Source organism: Lithobates pipiens, unplaced genomic scaffold (assembly GCF_037356315.1).
Source record: "Lithobates pipiens isolate NorthernLeopardFrog02 unplaced genomic scaffold, aLitPip1_a1.2 Scaffold_8, whole genome shotgun sequence".
Taxonomy (NCBI): Eukaryota; Metazoa; Chordata; class Amphibia; order Anura; family Ranidae; genus Lithobates; species Lithobates pipiens.
This window is the reverse complement of record NW_027507903.1, coordinates 662,216,205-662,233,198: the sequence shown is the minus strand read 5'-3', so window position 1 is coordinate 662,233,198 and position 16,994 is coordinate 662,216,205. Positions and strand designations below refer to the sequence as shown.

The window sequence follows — 16,994 nt, the reverse complement described above, 5'->3', positions numbered from 1 at the left end:
TCAATCGGGCAGCGGACGCCCTCTCCCGCTTTAATTTTGTCTCATTTTTCGATCAGGTGCCCGAAGTCGAACCAACGTCAGCAGCTATCCCGGATTGGTCTCAGCTGACCCTGGACTAGCCCCACACCCCCTAGCGGAAACCCAGCTCATCGATCTCTCCCTCTCACGTAATACCCTCAAGGCCTACCAAACGGCCTGGAGGGCCTTTAACCGCTTCATGACACATCACAGCACAGAGACGTCCCGTGTCAAACAAGTCCTGGCCTTCATCTCCTATTGCCACTCGGAGCTTGCATTATCCTATAATACGATCCGGCTGTATCTGGCCGCTGTACAACATTTCACGTCCCTCCAGGACCCTGCTGAACCTTCTTTATTTTCTTACCACACCGTTCGAGCTGTCATACGCGGCGTCCAGAAGCGCCAGCCAGTGGCCAGCACCAGACGGCTGCCTATCACAGGAGATATTTTTAGAAACATGTCGGATATCCTGGCCACATCACCTTTCGGTCTTCATCCTAGTGTCATCTTTCAAGCAGCCATACATCTGGCCTTCTACGGCTTCTTACGGCCAGGCGAGTTTACCTGTTACAGCCCCGCAGAACGCATGCTTTGCAAACGCCACCTGGTCCGTTACGAAGACCATTTCATTTTACACTTAGCAGTCTCCAAAACGCAGCAGGTTGGCTCTGGCACAGACATCCATTTCTATAAGACCGACAAGCGCTGGTGCCCGGTCTTGTTGTGGAAAATTTGATTGTATAACATTTTATTCTAGGATGTGTGTTTTATAGATTGTCATCTGTCTCCCTGTGTCCAGTTTGATCGAGGAGCGCTCTAGCAGAGCGCACTTGGGTCAAATCCAGACCAGTGGTAAAAAGTCAGTATGAAAACCTTCTCATCAGATTTGAGACGTGTTCTCTGTGTCTGTGGATGTTTGTTGGTTTGTAGGTACCAAGCGCAATGCGCTGGGCTTCTTGCCTTTAAATGAATATGGGCATTAGAGAAGCGAAGTCTACATAACGAGATAGACATATTATTTTATCTCTGTGTGGCTACGTTATCCTTTTTGGATACATATCTGCCTTAATAAGAGGACATTGTTATCGGCCTTGTTAATATACTAGTACCGTATGTTGACAACACCAGTAGCAATGTCCCCGCAGATTGTCTCAAGCTTTTAAGAATTATAATGAGCTCACCCCATACTGTTTACTTTGAAAGCACTATGGTCTGTGCGCCATACTGACTAAAAGGGGGCGTGTGCATTTCCTCTTGTGAATGCCCTCCCCTTTAATGTATGTAATTTCCTGTGATGTCATTTTCTGTACAAAGGAAGTGCCTGCCTGTTGGGGGCAGGACTTCCTGTTTGTAATTCTTTGGGAGATAATAAAAGGCGATGTTGAGCCCCCAGGGGGGGGCATAAGCATGGAACTGAGAACGTAAGGATGGTTGAGTCTGTTCATTGGGATGAATGGGTTGGAAAAGGTAAGCCTAAACATTATATCAGTAAGACGGAAATGGGTGCTTATTGGAAGCAGAGCAGTAGATGGGGTTGTGTGGATAGCATACAGCCGAATTACCACGACAGTCTCCACTCTCACCCGCTTGTTGACCCTTCTGGCCGATCAACCAGACACGAGCCCGCTTCTGCCATTTCATACGAAACCTCTAAACGCTGCCCGGTTTATGGAACACGTCAGGATACTCCTATGTATCCTTCAGCTCAACCCTACTCACTACTCCGGACATTCGTTCCGTATCGGAGCAGTCTCAACAGCCTCCCGCCAAGGGGTCCCGGACCATGTCATCAAGAAGTTGGGCAGATGGAAGTCCACCTGTTTTGCCAATTACATGCCCAATCCACAAGTGGAGATGGCCCAAGCCTTCGTCAAGCTCACCCAGTAACTAAACTAAAATCAAATAAAGCACAATCCCTACCTGAATGTTTTTGCCCCCTTATTTTGGTATACCGTACGTTAGACCAGGGCACACTTTCAGGTCCATTTCAAGTAAGTGAGTTTATGTTAACCCTGTTTGTCATCCTTATCCGTACCGGTCAGAGGGCTCTGAACCATAAATATATATATATATATATATATATATATATATATATATATATATATATATATATATATATATATACACTGTATATATATATATATATATATATATATATATATATATATATATATATAGTGTGGGCATGAGATCCCTACAATCAAGTAAGAGAACCTGCAAGAGAAAGGTAACTAGCCTTAAAAAGACAGTGCTCCAATTTGTTCCGCTCAAAGCACCGCCCTACGCCCTACAGACCACCAATCACATACCACCACACAAAGCTGAATTTAACAGTGGGAGTGTTCGGGGCACATCGCTTTGGGCCCCCCGAGGACACTCTAAAGGGAGCCAGTAAAGCCATCAGCCGCATTAACGTGATGTCAAAAACATCATGCTTCCCATACACACCTGTGTGTCCAGCACTCCGCACACAATTAACTAATTAAGGACCAGAAGGTTTACCCCCTTAATGGCCAGGCCATTTTTTGTGATACAGCACTGTATTACTCATATTGATCCTCTACCAGCAACTAACTGTCAACCTAGATAATTCACTACCATCATATACTAATAAATGTGCACTAGATTTGGAGCGTACATTTGAGATCGCAGAATGGTCTAATATCTGGATGGCCACTAAATCCTCCTCGCCTAATATCTTAGCTTTAGAAACTAACTATAAGGTCCCCTCACATTGGTATCTTGTACCGGCTAGAATTGCAAAATTTGTCCCATCATACTCAGAATCATGTTTCCGAGGCTGCTCAGATCCAGGCACCCATCTACATGTGTGGTGACAATGTCTGACAATCAAGAGTTCTGGAAAGCCATTTTTGCTTTGGCCTCTAAGGCCTTAGAAACCAATCTCCAACCAGACCCTGCAACAGCTCTCCTAAACCTAAAACCAGCAGAGTTGACCCATTCGCAATTCCTATTATTTCTACAGCTGTCCACGGTGGCCAAACAAACGATAGCTAGAGCCTGGACATCAAAGACTTTGGTTGTGGCTGAGACTAAACATAGAATGAATAGGGCCCTTGTCTATGCTTAAAATGGCAGCCATTGAAAGTGACAAGATACATACAGTATATATATATATATATGTGTGTGCTTTTTAATTTTTAGCATCTATAAATAATTTATGAATTTATAGTTCAGCATGTACAGCTTTGACATGAACCAGTAATAATCTTTGTCTGTTTTCTTCCCTAGACTTGGAGGATAAAGTCTTCGTCTTCCCCAAAGAAACCGACACAGATTATGTCATTCTAAGACCTACAATTACAAGACCATTGAAGAAAGTCAGCGTCTGTCTACGTTCTTATACCGACCTTTCCCGCCCCTATACTCTCTTCTCTCTTGCTACTCCCGAGAAGGACAACGCCTTTGTGATCTACCTACAGCCTCCAAACACTTGTTCCGTATATATCAACCAGGAACTCACTCGTTTTAAGACAGACTTGGAGTCTTTGGACTGGAGGCACATCTGCGTGACCTGGAACTCCGACACTGGACTGGTCCAACTTTGGGTCAGTGGGAAACTCTACCCCAGAAGAGGCTCCATGAAAGGGTCTTCTATCGCAGCTGAGACCAGCATTGTTCTGGGACAGGACCAAGATTCCTTTGGTGGAAAGTTTGATGATAAGCAGTCATTGGTTGGTGAAATAAGTGACGTCCACATGTGGGATTATGTTCTGACTCCAGAAGACATCAAGAAAGTCATCTCTGGCAGACACAATGGAAATGTCATTAATTGGATATCTCTATTCTGTGAGATCAAAGGGGAAGTTCTTGTCCAGCCCAAATTTCCGTGAAAGCGAATGAGCTCATCGTATGCACTTCGTTCTCAAGATACCCCAACTGCTGTTTCTGAATTACAGTGATAATGATGATTTATTTGTCATCCCCATAAATAATGAGGGTTGACAATGATAAGTGAAGATCAAATAATCAATGAATCAATGATCTTATAGTGTAACTAAAACACACAAAAATTGTAAACAGGATTATAAATCATTGGAGTTTTTATTTTCTCAATGGTAACATAATAGTCCTATAATATAATCTTATAATCAATATAAACATAAACTATCTAAAATAAAATCTATATAGAAGCAACATACAAGTGGCATTCTTTCTGTTTTCACTTTGTTATACAATTTGACATCTAATTGGTTAGTTTTATTCACATTTCACCCCTTCCTTCTACTTCAAGTATTTATAGGAGGTACTAAGACTTAGAACCAAAGAGGAGATCCCTTGAACCCTTTCAGCCTAGCACAGGGGGCAATAAGTGTGGTAGCTGTGATCTGGTAAATCCAAGAACAATCACCGCACTGCAAATATCTGGTGTCCACTGATAATATTCATCATGAATATAATTAGCAATGAGCCAACATGTACCCAGTTTCAGTTTGGGGTACTTCACCGAAATGTGGATGTCAAATCCAAACCCTATTGAAATCCATGGAAGTGTAGCCTCCTTGTCCTAAACAGGGGTTACTATCTAAATGTACTCTTTGGGCGGGCTGTAGTTAGCTCTGATTGATGTATTGTTTTTCATTTGGTCTTTCCCTAAGCTTAAGTTGGGTTGCAATTCCTTACTTCTGCAGTGAAACCCATCTCCACCATCAGGAGCTTTAGTGAAGACAAGCTAGTGTTTAGATCGCATGCCTCGGATGAGACATCGTTATCCTTAGGAGGATTTGCCTGCATTTTCATCCAGCTGACTCCTATGAACACCTCTACAGCCACTGGCCTCCAAGCCTGATCCCAGATCATGACACACACACATACTCCATACTCTGAAATAAAAAATGTGGTAAAACTTCCACACTACTATGGGTGGTATGATGTGTAAATAAATAAACAAAACAAGTACTGCATACTCATGTGTGCTGCTTAAAACCGACTGTGCTCCCACATCGAATCAAATAAATGTGAAGCGTTACCTATGCTGCTAGAATAAATAATTACATATAATGCAAACACTTATTAAATATTACCACTTCCCGCCGCATATTCAAAATGATGGCCGCAGGGTAGTCGTGTTATCTTGACTGGGCGTCATATGACGTCAAGCAGGATAAGCCGCAGAGCGGCGATCGGTGGTGCTCTGTGTCACTCATCGGCATCTCCGATCTTAGTAAAGGAGCCTATGACGTAGGCTCTTTACCATGTGATCATCTGTGTCTAATCACAGCTGATCACATCATAACCAGGAAGTTTCCTCCATTCGTATCAGTGTAGACCAATCAAGGATGCCCACTAAAGCCCATCAGGGAACCCAACCTGTGCCCATCAGGGATGCCAACCCGTGCCGACCAGGGATGCCAATCATTGGCCATTAAGGATGCCAATCAGTGCCCATTAAGAAATGCCAATCAGTGGCTCCTCATCAGTGCTGCCCATCATTGTTACCCATCAGTGCCACCTATCAGTGCTGCCTATCAGTACCCATCAGTGGCGCTTATCAGTGCCACCTATAAGTGCTCTATGAGTGCCCATCAGTGCTGCATATGATTATTATTATAATTATTATTCATGATTTATATAGCGCCAACAGTTTACGCAGTGCTTTACAATGTATAGGGGGGGACAACACAATTACAGTACAAAACAAAAGGTACATGAGGGCCCGGCTTTTAGAGCTTACATTCTAAAGGGAGGGGGTGGTGGTATAAAAGATAATAGCTGCAGAGAATGATTTGATGTGGGTGGCTCGGGGACAGTTGTTAGGTGGGTGTAGGATAGGCTTCCCTTGAATAAGTGAGTTTTCAGGGATCTCCTAAAGGTGGACAGGGTAGGGGCTGATCGAACAGACTGGGGCAGGGAGTTCCAGAGGATGGGAGAGGCTCTGGAGAAGTCTTGAAGGCGAGCATGAGAGGAGGTATCACTACCACCTATCAGTGCCCATCAATGCTGCTTATTAGGGCCTCATCGTCAGTGCCCGTACGTGCTGCCTCATCAGTGCTCATGAGTGAAGGAGAAAACGTACTTATTTACAAAATTTTATAACCGAAATGAAGAAAAACTTTTATTTTTTTCAACATTTTCGGCCTTTTTTTAGCAAAAAAATAAAAACCCTAGTGGTGAATAAATACCACCCAAAGAAAGCTCTATTGAGGGGAAAAAATAAAAAAAATAATAACAATGTAGTTTGGGTACAGTGTAGCATGACGGCGCAATTCTCATTCAAAATGCGACAGCGGGAAAAGCTGAAAATTGGCCTGGGCAGAAATGAAGGGTGAAAGTGCCTGGTATTGAAGCGGTTAAACAAAAAAAACAAACAAAAAAAAAAACGAATGTGGCAATTAGGGATGAGCCGAACACCCCCGGTTCGGTTCGCACCAGAACTTGAGAACGACCCCCGCGTTCGGTACGAACGTTAGAACCCCATTGAAGTCTATGGGACTCGAACGTTCGAATTGGAAAGTGCTAATTTTAACGGCTAATATGCAAGATAGTGTCCTAAAAAGGGTTTGGGAAACTGCCTCCTGCCTCAGGGGACATGGGTCACTGCAAAAAAAAGTTTTAAAAACTGCCGTTTTGGCGGGAGCACTGATTTTAATGACGATTAAAGTGAAAAAAAAAAAGTGAAATATTCCTTTAAATATGGTGCCTGGGGGGTGTCTGTAGTATGCCTGTGAAGTGCCACGTGTTTCCCGTGTTTAGAACAGTCCCTGCACAAAATGAAATTAAACGGAAATAACATCATTTAAAACTGCTTGCGGTTTTAATGTTATATCTGGTTCCTGCAATATGGTTGAAAATCATTGAGAAACATGGCATGGGTAGCCCTCCCTGCCCATTACCAGCCTATTTGGGTCTTGTACGCATATTAAGGGGAACCCCGTACCCATATTAAAAAAAGGAAATGCGTGTGGCCCCCAGGCCCTATATACTCAGAACAGCAGTATACAGGCGGTGCAAACAAGACAGGGACTGTGTAGGTTTGTTGTGTTAAGTTGAATCTGTTTGTCATTTTCAACCGGTACATTTTTAAAGTGTAGCTCCAGTCAAAAAAACTTTTTGGAAAACATAGGGAAGGGTTATCACCCCTTTATATTTTTTTTTGTCGTCCATCTTTTTTCATCTCACTTGCTGCTGTCTCCTTGCATTTGCAAGTAGGAGATGTTTGTAAGTTGGATGTTTGAAAGTAGGGTCCTGCCCTATATTATAGCGGTATGTACTGGGTACAGAGCACGCAGACAGCACGCACTATCTCCTAACACTACTGGCTGCAAGCTCTATTATTAACCACTTGTTAGCCCAATGTTTGCATAAAGTGAAAGATGAAGTTATGCTGAGTAAATAGATATCAAACATGTCACTCTTCAAAATTGCACATGCCCGTGGAATGGCGCCAAACGTCGCTACTTAAAAAATCCCCATAGGCGACGCTTTAAATATTTTTTTACTGGTTACATGTTTTGAGTTGCAGAGGAGGTCTAGGACTAGAATTATTGCTCTCGCTCTAACATTCTCGGCGATACCTCACATGTGTGGCACATGCGAGCACATGGGGACATGGGCGCTTTAATTTTTATTTTATTTTTTTATCGTTCATATTACTTTATTTATTTTAGTTTGACATTTTTTTCCCCAAAAATATATTTTTGATCACTTTTATTCCTATTACAAGAAATGTAAACATCCCTTGTAATAGGAATATGGGGTGACAGGTCCTCTTTACAGTGAAATCTGGGGGTCAATATGACCCCACATCTCACCTCTAGGCTGGGAAGCCTGAAATAAAAAATAAAAAAAAGATTCTGGCTTTGATCGTACTGGCGAGTTGGTAGAAGCACCGGAGGGCGGTGAGGGGTGGGGGGCGTCTATGGCTGGGTATTTCAGGGTATCACCGAGTATGGCTGGGTATCTCTGAGTATGGCTGGGTATGGCAATTTATGGCAGGGTATTACAGAGTATTGGCGGGGTATTGGCGGGGTACTACAGAGTAATAGCAGGGTACTGCAGAGTATTGGGGGTACTACAGAGTAATGGCAGGGTACTGCAGAGTATTGGGGGTACTGCAGAGTAATGGCGGGTACTGCAGAGTAATGGCGGGTACTGCAGAGTATTGAGGGGGTACTTCAGAGTAATGGGGGTTACTGCAGAGTAATGGGGGGTACTGCAGAGTAATGGCAGGGTACTGCAGAGTAATGGCAGGGTACTGCACTGCAGAGTAATGGCGGGGTACTGCAGAATAATGGCGGGGTACTGCAGAGTAATGGCAGGGTACTGCAGAGTATGCACTGGTATTGCAGAGTATTGGCAGGGAATTGAGGGGTTAAATTCGGTGAGCAGCGATGTGGGCACTGCAGATGCAGCCCACATCGCTGCTGACACCGATCTCTTTCCCCTCCGCTGTACCGATCGGTACAGAAAGGGGAGGGAGGAACAGGCGTCATAACATGACGCCGGTTTGTTTCCAAGTGATCACTCCGTCATTTGACGGAGCAATCACGTGGTAAACGGCGGTCACGGATGCTCTCGAGTGCGCACACCTCGGGGTACGCGAGAGAAGAATTCTGGGAGGCCGTTAATTAACGGCCTCTCTGAGTTAAACAACCGCCCTGAAGCCGTTAATCGGCAATGGGCAGTTGTTAAGTGGTTAAAGCTAGATCACTAGCTATATAGGTGAGGTGAATATAGTGGTGTATACTGCAGTCAGGGCACAGACAACAACCACTACACAGCAGCAAGATAGGAAATCAGCCAAAAACGATTGGTGTGTACTGTGTTGAAGGTACACAGAACACCCACTGCTTCAGATGCTAAGTAACACACTACAGGAGGCCGCCTCAAAGGCGGCCTTATATAGTGTGGGGCGTGCACTACACAGCCTGAGCTATGATTGGCCACAGGCAGGATGCCTGTGGCCAATCATGGCTCTCCTCGCTGCCGACGCTGCGATTGGCCAAGCATGCGGGGTCACAGTGCATGCTTGGCCAATCATCGGGCAGCAATGCACTGCGCCAACGCAGTGCATTGTGGTCCGCGCGCGCGCCACTCGAATGTTGACGCGAACGGCCAAAACGTTCGGAATTCGCCGAACGGCCAATGTTCGAGTCGAACGTACGTTCGACTCGAACACGAAGCTCATCCCTAGTGGCAATAGTGGTGATGACCCCTCATAGCTCAAAAAAAATAAATAATAATAATTAAATAAAAAAAAAAAGAAAGAAAAAGGCAGCTATAGTTTATAATGACATATCACACTTGTGAACCAAATTGACGTATACTCAAAAGTAACCTGCAGGTGAAATAACCATAAAAGTTCAGCAATCTTAAATAGATACTGTAAATAGTCCTTATAGAAAATCATTAAAAAAAATCCAGTCCATTCACTTAGTGCCCATGCTCATACAGTCTCTGTGAATAATCAGAAATCCAGTAATAAACTTCAGTGCAAATCTTGTGTTTCTCTCTCTCGAAAAAAAAAAAAGAAGAAGAAAAGTGCCCTCCACCGGTAACACTATGTGCTCACCTCCAGGGGTCTAAAATAGTATTCCTCTTACGGGTATACAGTATATCAAATGGCTGGCTGCTTTCCTGGTGATTCTTGGACTCTTTTTTCCATTAGAGCATGTGCATCATACACATATGTCATAAGAGCAGGAAAAAAACGAATATAGGGGGTTAGTAAAGTCGCTGTAGATCCGAGGGGGACATGCAAGGAAAATAAAAACAGCATTTTAGCTTGCACATGATTGGATGATAAAATCAGCAGAGCTTCTCCTCATTTTCGCCAGCAAAATATTGAGAGCAGGTTCTCAATTTTTCAGACGGAAAAAGTTTCTATTGGAAATTCCGATCGTGTGTATGCAATTCCGACGCGCAAAAAATCATGCATGCTCAGATTCAACTACGAGACAGAAGCTATTGGCTACTGGCTATTGAACTTCCTTTTTCTAGTCCCGTCATACGTGTTGTACGTCACCGCGTTCTTGATGGTCGGAATTTGGCGTGACCGTGTATATGCAAGACAGCTTGAGCAAAATCTCGTCGGAATTCCGTTGGGAAAACCATCAGAGCTTTTTCCGACCAAAATTCTGATCGTGTGTACGCGGCATTTTGCTGGCGGAAATTTGGCCAGCAAAATTCCGACGGAGCATGCACACAGTCATTTTCCGACGAAAAGCTCTCATCGGTATTTTGCTGCCCGAAATTCCGAACGTGTGTATGCAGCATAAGAAAGCTGAGTTATCACTTCACCTAAGCATAGTTGGCAAAATTGTAAAAAAAAAAAAAATTCGGGACTTTTTTTGGCTGTAAGTGGAGACGTATTATAATTAGGGGATGGGACATGCCTTTGTAGGCGTGGCACAGTGAAAAATGGGTGTGGTTTACGTGAAATAGTAGGCGTGGCTTAAATTGCCTTAAATGAGCGTGGCTCAAAGGGGGTGTGGTTAGAGTCTGAGATGAATGAGGGATGGAGAGGGAAAGGGGGAATGGGGGAGAGAGGGATGGAGGGACAGCAGCCCCAGATCCTACACAACAATAGAAATATGTGTATTCCAGAAAGTTTAACAATCAGCAGATAAAGATACTCCAAACACCTGGTGTTAGCACTTCAATCATCCCGGCACCATGGTTGTTATGGTGTCAGGGTGATTGGAGTGCATTATTTCTATTATTACATTGTAATATAAAATTAAATCATTCCACTCACCATAATGCTGAATCAGTGGGAGCCCTGAGCGTCTCACCTGTCACGTTGCCTGCCACCAGCAGAGTCTGTCCTTGCATCAGGTATCCCCAGCAGAGTCCGTCCTTGCATCAGGTATCCCCAGCAGAGTCCGTCCTTGCATCAGGTATCCCCAGCAGAGTCCGTCCTTGCATCAGGTATCCCCAGCAGAGTCCGTCCTTGCATCAGGTATCCTCAGCAGAGTCTGTCCTTGCATCAGGTGCCCCCAGCAGAGTCCCTCCTAACCAGTGTTCCCAGCTTCAGTCCTTACATCAGTGTCCCAGGCAGAGCCATAGTTTCCCCCTGTACATAGTTACCCCCTCCCCCTGTACATAGTTACCCCTCTCGCCCTAGTTACCCCCCTGTACATAGTTACCCCCCTGTGCATAGTTACCCCCCTGTACATAGTATCCCACCCTGTGCATAATTACCCCCCATACATAGTAACCCCTCTGTACATAGTTAACCCCACTCCTGTACATAGTTAACTCCCCCTGTACATAGTAACCTAGTAACCCCTCCTCCTGTACATAGTTAACCTCCCCTCCTGTACATATTTAACCCCTCCCTCCTGTACATAGTTAACCCCTCCCTCCTGTAAATAGTTAACCCCCCTCCTGTACATTCATTACATCGCTGCCTGGGCTTTAAACTGAGAAGGAGGGACAAGAGAGAGCAGAAGAAACTCCAGGAGTGGCCGGCGCCATGTGTTCAGTGGAGAGGGTAGGGGCCGATCTGTGCAGCTAACCCCGGCTTCAGTATTGTAATTAGAGAAGCCAATTCACTGGCTGCACGGATTGAGCCCCCTTCCTCTCTCCACTGAACACAAGGGGAACGATCTAGCGGCGGCGCCGGCAGCCATTTTGTTGGAGCCAGCTGCTGCAAAAGTGGAAAAGCAAACATTCTCGATTTCCCTGGACAAAAAAGGCAAAATCCCGAATCGGGGCGGCCTTCCGATCAGGACGAGGGTCCCAAAATTGGAATTGTCCCGGGAAAATGGGGACTGTTGGCAACTATGCCAAAGCTGACTGCAGCTGAGCACACACTTAATATAAATAGACATGATTGATGACAACTGGTTGGCTGCACACAAATAGAAACTCTAAATAAAAAATTCCATATGCGCACCCTTTGAACTTGAAGCTTGGATGCCAAGAATTCAGGTACCATTGTATTATCTGTATTGTCTCTCTCCTAATCTTGAGTTTCTGTCTAAACATAAGGGCTACATTGTACAATGTATTGTGTTTTTTTTTTTTTTATGAACACTAGAGGGCAGACTGTTCATGTATCTTCTGTACGAGTATTGGGTATGTGTCCTCAGCACTGGAGGTCGTCCGCCATTTTTCTCCTTGCTCGTCTGTCTCTTGTTGATGACGTAGGAGGCTGTCGTGTGATTGGCTGAAGCACTAGATGAACCATTCCTGGCGGGAGAAGCTGAAGTATGGAATGTGGCAGTGTGTAAGTATGCATGGTAAATGTTTATTTATATATATGATACTAGAGCACAAACATAGTGTTCATAGGTGGTGGTTTGTGTAGGAAGTCATCTTCATTCTTGGTAAATAGAAATTCCCTGGTGCACATTGAACGACACTCTTCCAGGGAACTGATCTTGTGGTTGCAAAGTGAAAGACGTCTTCCAGAAAGTGTCGGGAAAAATATGAGCCAGGAAATGGATTAACAAGACAGGGAGAGAGGTCGGTATCAGGCTTAGGTTGCAGGGGAATGGAGGACGGGGATTGTTGATCTTGGTTGTGTGTCTACGTACGTAAAATCTTCAACAGAGCTGCTGCCCATTCCAGGCAGTGTAACCTCTTCCTATCCAATCCTCTGACTCCAATTGGCGTACAAAGCCCGGGATCGCCTCTGTTTACCCATACAATGTCTGGTCTATACAAACAATGAGAGACAAAGATCACCACTGGAATTCCTCTATGGTTATCCATTAAAGGCGAAGTGCACAGGTGAACTCTAACAGGCAGGAGAAAACTCATTAATATTCCTAGACCTATCTTCATGGGAAGATTGTTCTGAGAGAGATATGTAGGACGCCATTGACGTCTTCATTCTACAAGTTCCGGTGTCCTGTCTGTCAGGAGTCAGCCTGCAGCAGGGCTGGACTGGGACAAAAATTTGACCCTGGACTTAATCCCGACTGGCCCACTTTAATTTTGCAAACATGCACAAAAACAGTATACAAACTATAAGCAATTGCGCAAAAAAAAGCATCTGCCTTACATCAGAGTCCCTAGAGAGCCCCCCTTACATCAGGGTCCCCAGAGAGCCCCCCCTTACATCAAGGTCCCCAGAGAGCCCCCCTTACATCAGAGAGCGTCCACCTTACATCAGGTTCCCCAGAGAGCAACCCCCCCCTTATATCAGGGTCCCCAGAGAGCAACCCCCCCTTACATCAGGGTCCCCAGAGAGCCCCCCCCTTACATCAGAGAGCCTCCACCTTACATCAGGTTCCCCAGAGAGCAACCCTCCCTTACATCAGGGTCCCCAGAGAGCAACCCCCCCTTACATCAGAGAGCCTCCACCTTCCATAAGGTTCCCCAGAGAGCCCCCCTTACATCAGAGAGCCTCCACCTTACATCAGGTTCCCCAGAGAGCAACCCCCCCTTACATCAGGGTACCCAGAGAGCCTCCCCCTTACATTAGGGTCCCCAGAGAGCCTCCCTTACATCAGAGAGCCTCCCCCTTACATCAGGATCCCCACAGAGCCTCTCTTACATCAGAGAGCCTCCACCTTCCATCAGGTTCCCCAGAGAGCAACCCCACTTACATCAGGGTACCCAGAAAGCCCTCCCTTACTTTAGGGTCCCCAGAAAGCCCCCCCCTTACATCAGTATCCACTGAGAGCCCCCCCTTATATCCGGGTCCCCAGAGAGCCTCCTCCTTACAGCAGGGTCCACAGAGAGCCCCCCCCCCTTACCTCAGACAGCTTCTCCTTACATCAGGGTCACCAGAGAGAGGGTGGGCAGTGAGAGATAATGTAATCTCTCTGCTGCCCACGGCTGCACAGTGAGGGGGGAACAGCGGTAATGCAGGGAGGGCAGTGATAGATGATGTCATCTCTCTGCTCTCTCACCCACCCAGCTCTCCTGTGCTGCCTGCCTGCTCTCCAGATCTCCCAAGCTGCCTGCCACATGACTGCAGAGAGGCTCAGTAGTGGGCCGCGGCCCTGTGGTTGGGGACCCGTGAGACTTGGGGTCATGGGCTCCAGATTCAGGGCTATAGCCCCAAAAGCCACCCTCTAGAGATGCCACTGGCTGTCACTGAAACCGGCTCCCTGAGCCATCGGCCCACCGGGAAACTCCCGGTAGTCCTGATGGCTAGTACATGCCTGGCCTGCAGACAGGGAAATCAATGACTTCAGATCTTCAAACATATCTAAGCCCAAACTTTTTTTTTTCTATTTTGGATGGAGTAAGGAATGGTTGGTTTCTTCTTTTGACTCATTAGGGATCTTTTTTACTTCCTATCCTGTGAACACACCAACAAGTGAGAGGGAATCTCTACAAAGTAAGGGAAATGCTCTCTTAGACACATGTCATTAGTAAAGGTCCATATTGGTAGATTTCCCCTCTCTTCTTGTTCTGGTGACAACTGTAACATTTTGGATTTCCCTTCATTTTCAGTTTTTTTTTATCCCAATGATAACGGTCACCAGGACAAACAGAGAACGTGACTCAGGTAGCAAATAAATAAAAACCTGACAGAGGGTCTAGTTTTTCTATAGCAAAAAAGTTGTGGCTATAGCTACACTTTAAGGTGTCCGTCCATGCAACTTTTTGTGTTGGATAGCTTGGAGAAGGATTAGAAGCCCTGTCAATTTTGTATTGCTATCTGGGGCTCCAAGCGGGGACTCAAACAGAAACATGAATATTTTCACTGGAGTAGGAATAGATTGTAATCCCTAGTTATTGTTGTGTTCTTTTTGGAAATCATCCCTCCCACCTATCTGCAAGACCATCATTCAAATGATCATCTCTTTAATATTACTACAGGTCCCTCCCATATATCTGCAATCCTTTCCCATGAATCTGCATGCCCCCTCCCACCTGCCTGCAGCTGCTTCCCATGTATCTACAGATACCTCCCATCTGTCTGTAGGACCCTCCCACCTGTCATCAATTCTATTCAGTGTTACCTCCTGCATCTCCCACATGTCATCCTGCGCCTTCTGCATCCCCCTGTAGCTCCCTGCCCCTACATAGTTACATAGTAGGTGAGGTTGAAAAAAGTCCATCAAGTCCAACCTGTCCAATGTGTGTGATTATATGTCAGTATTACATTGTGTATGCCTGTATGTTGAGGTCATTCAGGTGCTTATATAATAGTTTCTTGAAGTTTTAACTATCAATGACCCCCACTGAGACCACCGCATGTGGAAGGGAATGCCACATGCTTGCTGCTCTTACAGTAAAGAACCCTCTATGTCAGGGATCCTCAAACTACGGCCCTCCAGCTGTTGCCAAACTACACATCCCATGAGGCATTGCAAAACTCTGACATTCACAGACATGACTGGGCATGATGGGAATTGTAGTTCCTGAACAACTGGAGGGCCGTAGTTTGAAGACCCCTGATCTATGTAGTTTAAGGTTAAAGCTATTTTCCTCAAACTTTAATGAGTGGCTGTGAGTCTTGTTAACCTCCTTTCCACAAAAAGTTTTCTCCCTATTGTGGGGTCACCAGTACGGTATTTGTGTATTGAAATCATATCCCCTCTCAAGCGCCTCTTCTCCAGACAGAATAAGTTCAACCTTTCCCCATAACTAATATCCTCCAGACCCTATTAGCTTTGTTGCCCTTCTTTGTAGTCGCTCCATTTCCAGCACATCCTCCCTGAGGACTGGTGCCCAGAACTGGACAGCATACTCCAGGTGCGGCCGGACCAGAGTCTTGTAGAGCGGGAGAATTATTGTTTTATCTCTGGAGTTGATCCCCTTTTTAATGCCAATATTCTGTTTGCTTTGTAATCAGCAGCTTGGCATTGCTGAGCCCATCATCTACTAGGACCCCCGGGTCCTTTTCTATCCAAGATTACCCCAGAGGTTCTCCCCCACAGTCTATAGATTGCATTCAGATTTTTGCCACCCAAATGTATTATTCAAAATTTTTCTACCTTGAACCTCATTTGCCAAGTAGTTGCCCACCCCATTCATTTGTTCAGATCTTTTTGCAAGGTTTCCACATCCTGGGGAGTAGAAGTTATTGCCCTGCTTAGCTTAGTATCATTCGCAAATACAGAGATTGAACTGTTTACTCCATCCCCGTCCTCCAGGTCGTGTATGAATCAATTATGAGCAAATTACCCCACTACCCACCCCTGACCATTCTGAGTACTCCCCATTTATCACCACCCTCTGAACTCGCCCTTGTAGCCAGTTTTCAATCCATGTACTCACCCTATGGTCCATGCCAATGGACCTTATTTTGTACAGTAAAGGTTTATGGGGAACTGTGTCAAATGCTTTTGAAAAATCCAGATACACCACGTCTATGGGCCTTCCTTTATCCAGATGGAAACTCATCTCCTCATAGAAGGTTAATAGATTGGTTTGGCAAGAACGATTCTTCCTGAATACATGCTGATTACTGCTAATGATACCGTTATCATTACTAAAATCTTGGATATAGTCCCTTATCATCCCCTCCAAGAGTTTACATACTATTGATGTTAGGCTAACTGGTCTGTAATTCCCAGGGATGTATTTTGGGCCCTTTTTAAATATTGGTGCTACATTGGCTTTTCTCCAATCAGCTGGTACCATTCCAGTCAGTAGAATGTCAGTAAAAATTAGGAACAATGGTCTGGCAATTACTTGACTGAGTTCACTAAGTACCCTCGGGTGCAAACCATCTGGTCCTGGCACCTGTCAGCTGGCCCCTCCTCATGTAGTTCACTGTCCTCCCCCCTACCTGTCTGCAGGCTCCTTCATCACATCAGGATCTCATTAATGTTTCTGCAGGACCCTCCCACCTGTCTAGTTATTTTTATTATTATTATTATTATTATTATTATTATTATTATTATTATTATTCAGGATTTATATAGCGCCAACAGTTTATGCAGCACTTTACAATATAAAAGGGAGACAGTACATTTGCAATACAATGAAATACATGAGAGTTAAGAGGGCCCTGCTCCCAATCTAAGAGGTTGGGGCAGATGGTATAGATGTTTACAACTATGGGGGATGAGCTGATGGAAGTGATAAACTATTAGTTG

General features: G+C 45.1%; 2 protein-coding genes across 2 annotated transcripts in view; both read left to right on the top strand.

Annotated features, from left to right (window-relative positions):
• The window catches only part of LOC143961840 (uncharacterized), an 86,192-nt gene extending 82,240 nt beyond the window's left edge, over positions 1 to 3,952 (top strand). Inside the window, exon 4 of the mRNA XM_077471175.1 lies at positions 3,274 to 3,952. Coding sequence (XP_077327301.1) covers positions 3,274 to 3,875 — 602 coding nt within the window. The 3' untranslated portion in view covers positions 3,876 to 3,952. The remainder of the gene's footprint in view (positions 1 to 3,273) is intronic.
• The window catches only part of LOC143961839 (uncharacterized), a 299,153-nt gene that overhangs the window by 34,819 nt on the left and 247,340 nt on the right, over positions 1 to 16,994 (top strand). The window lies entirely within an intron of this gene.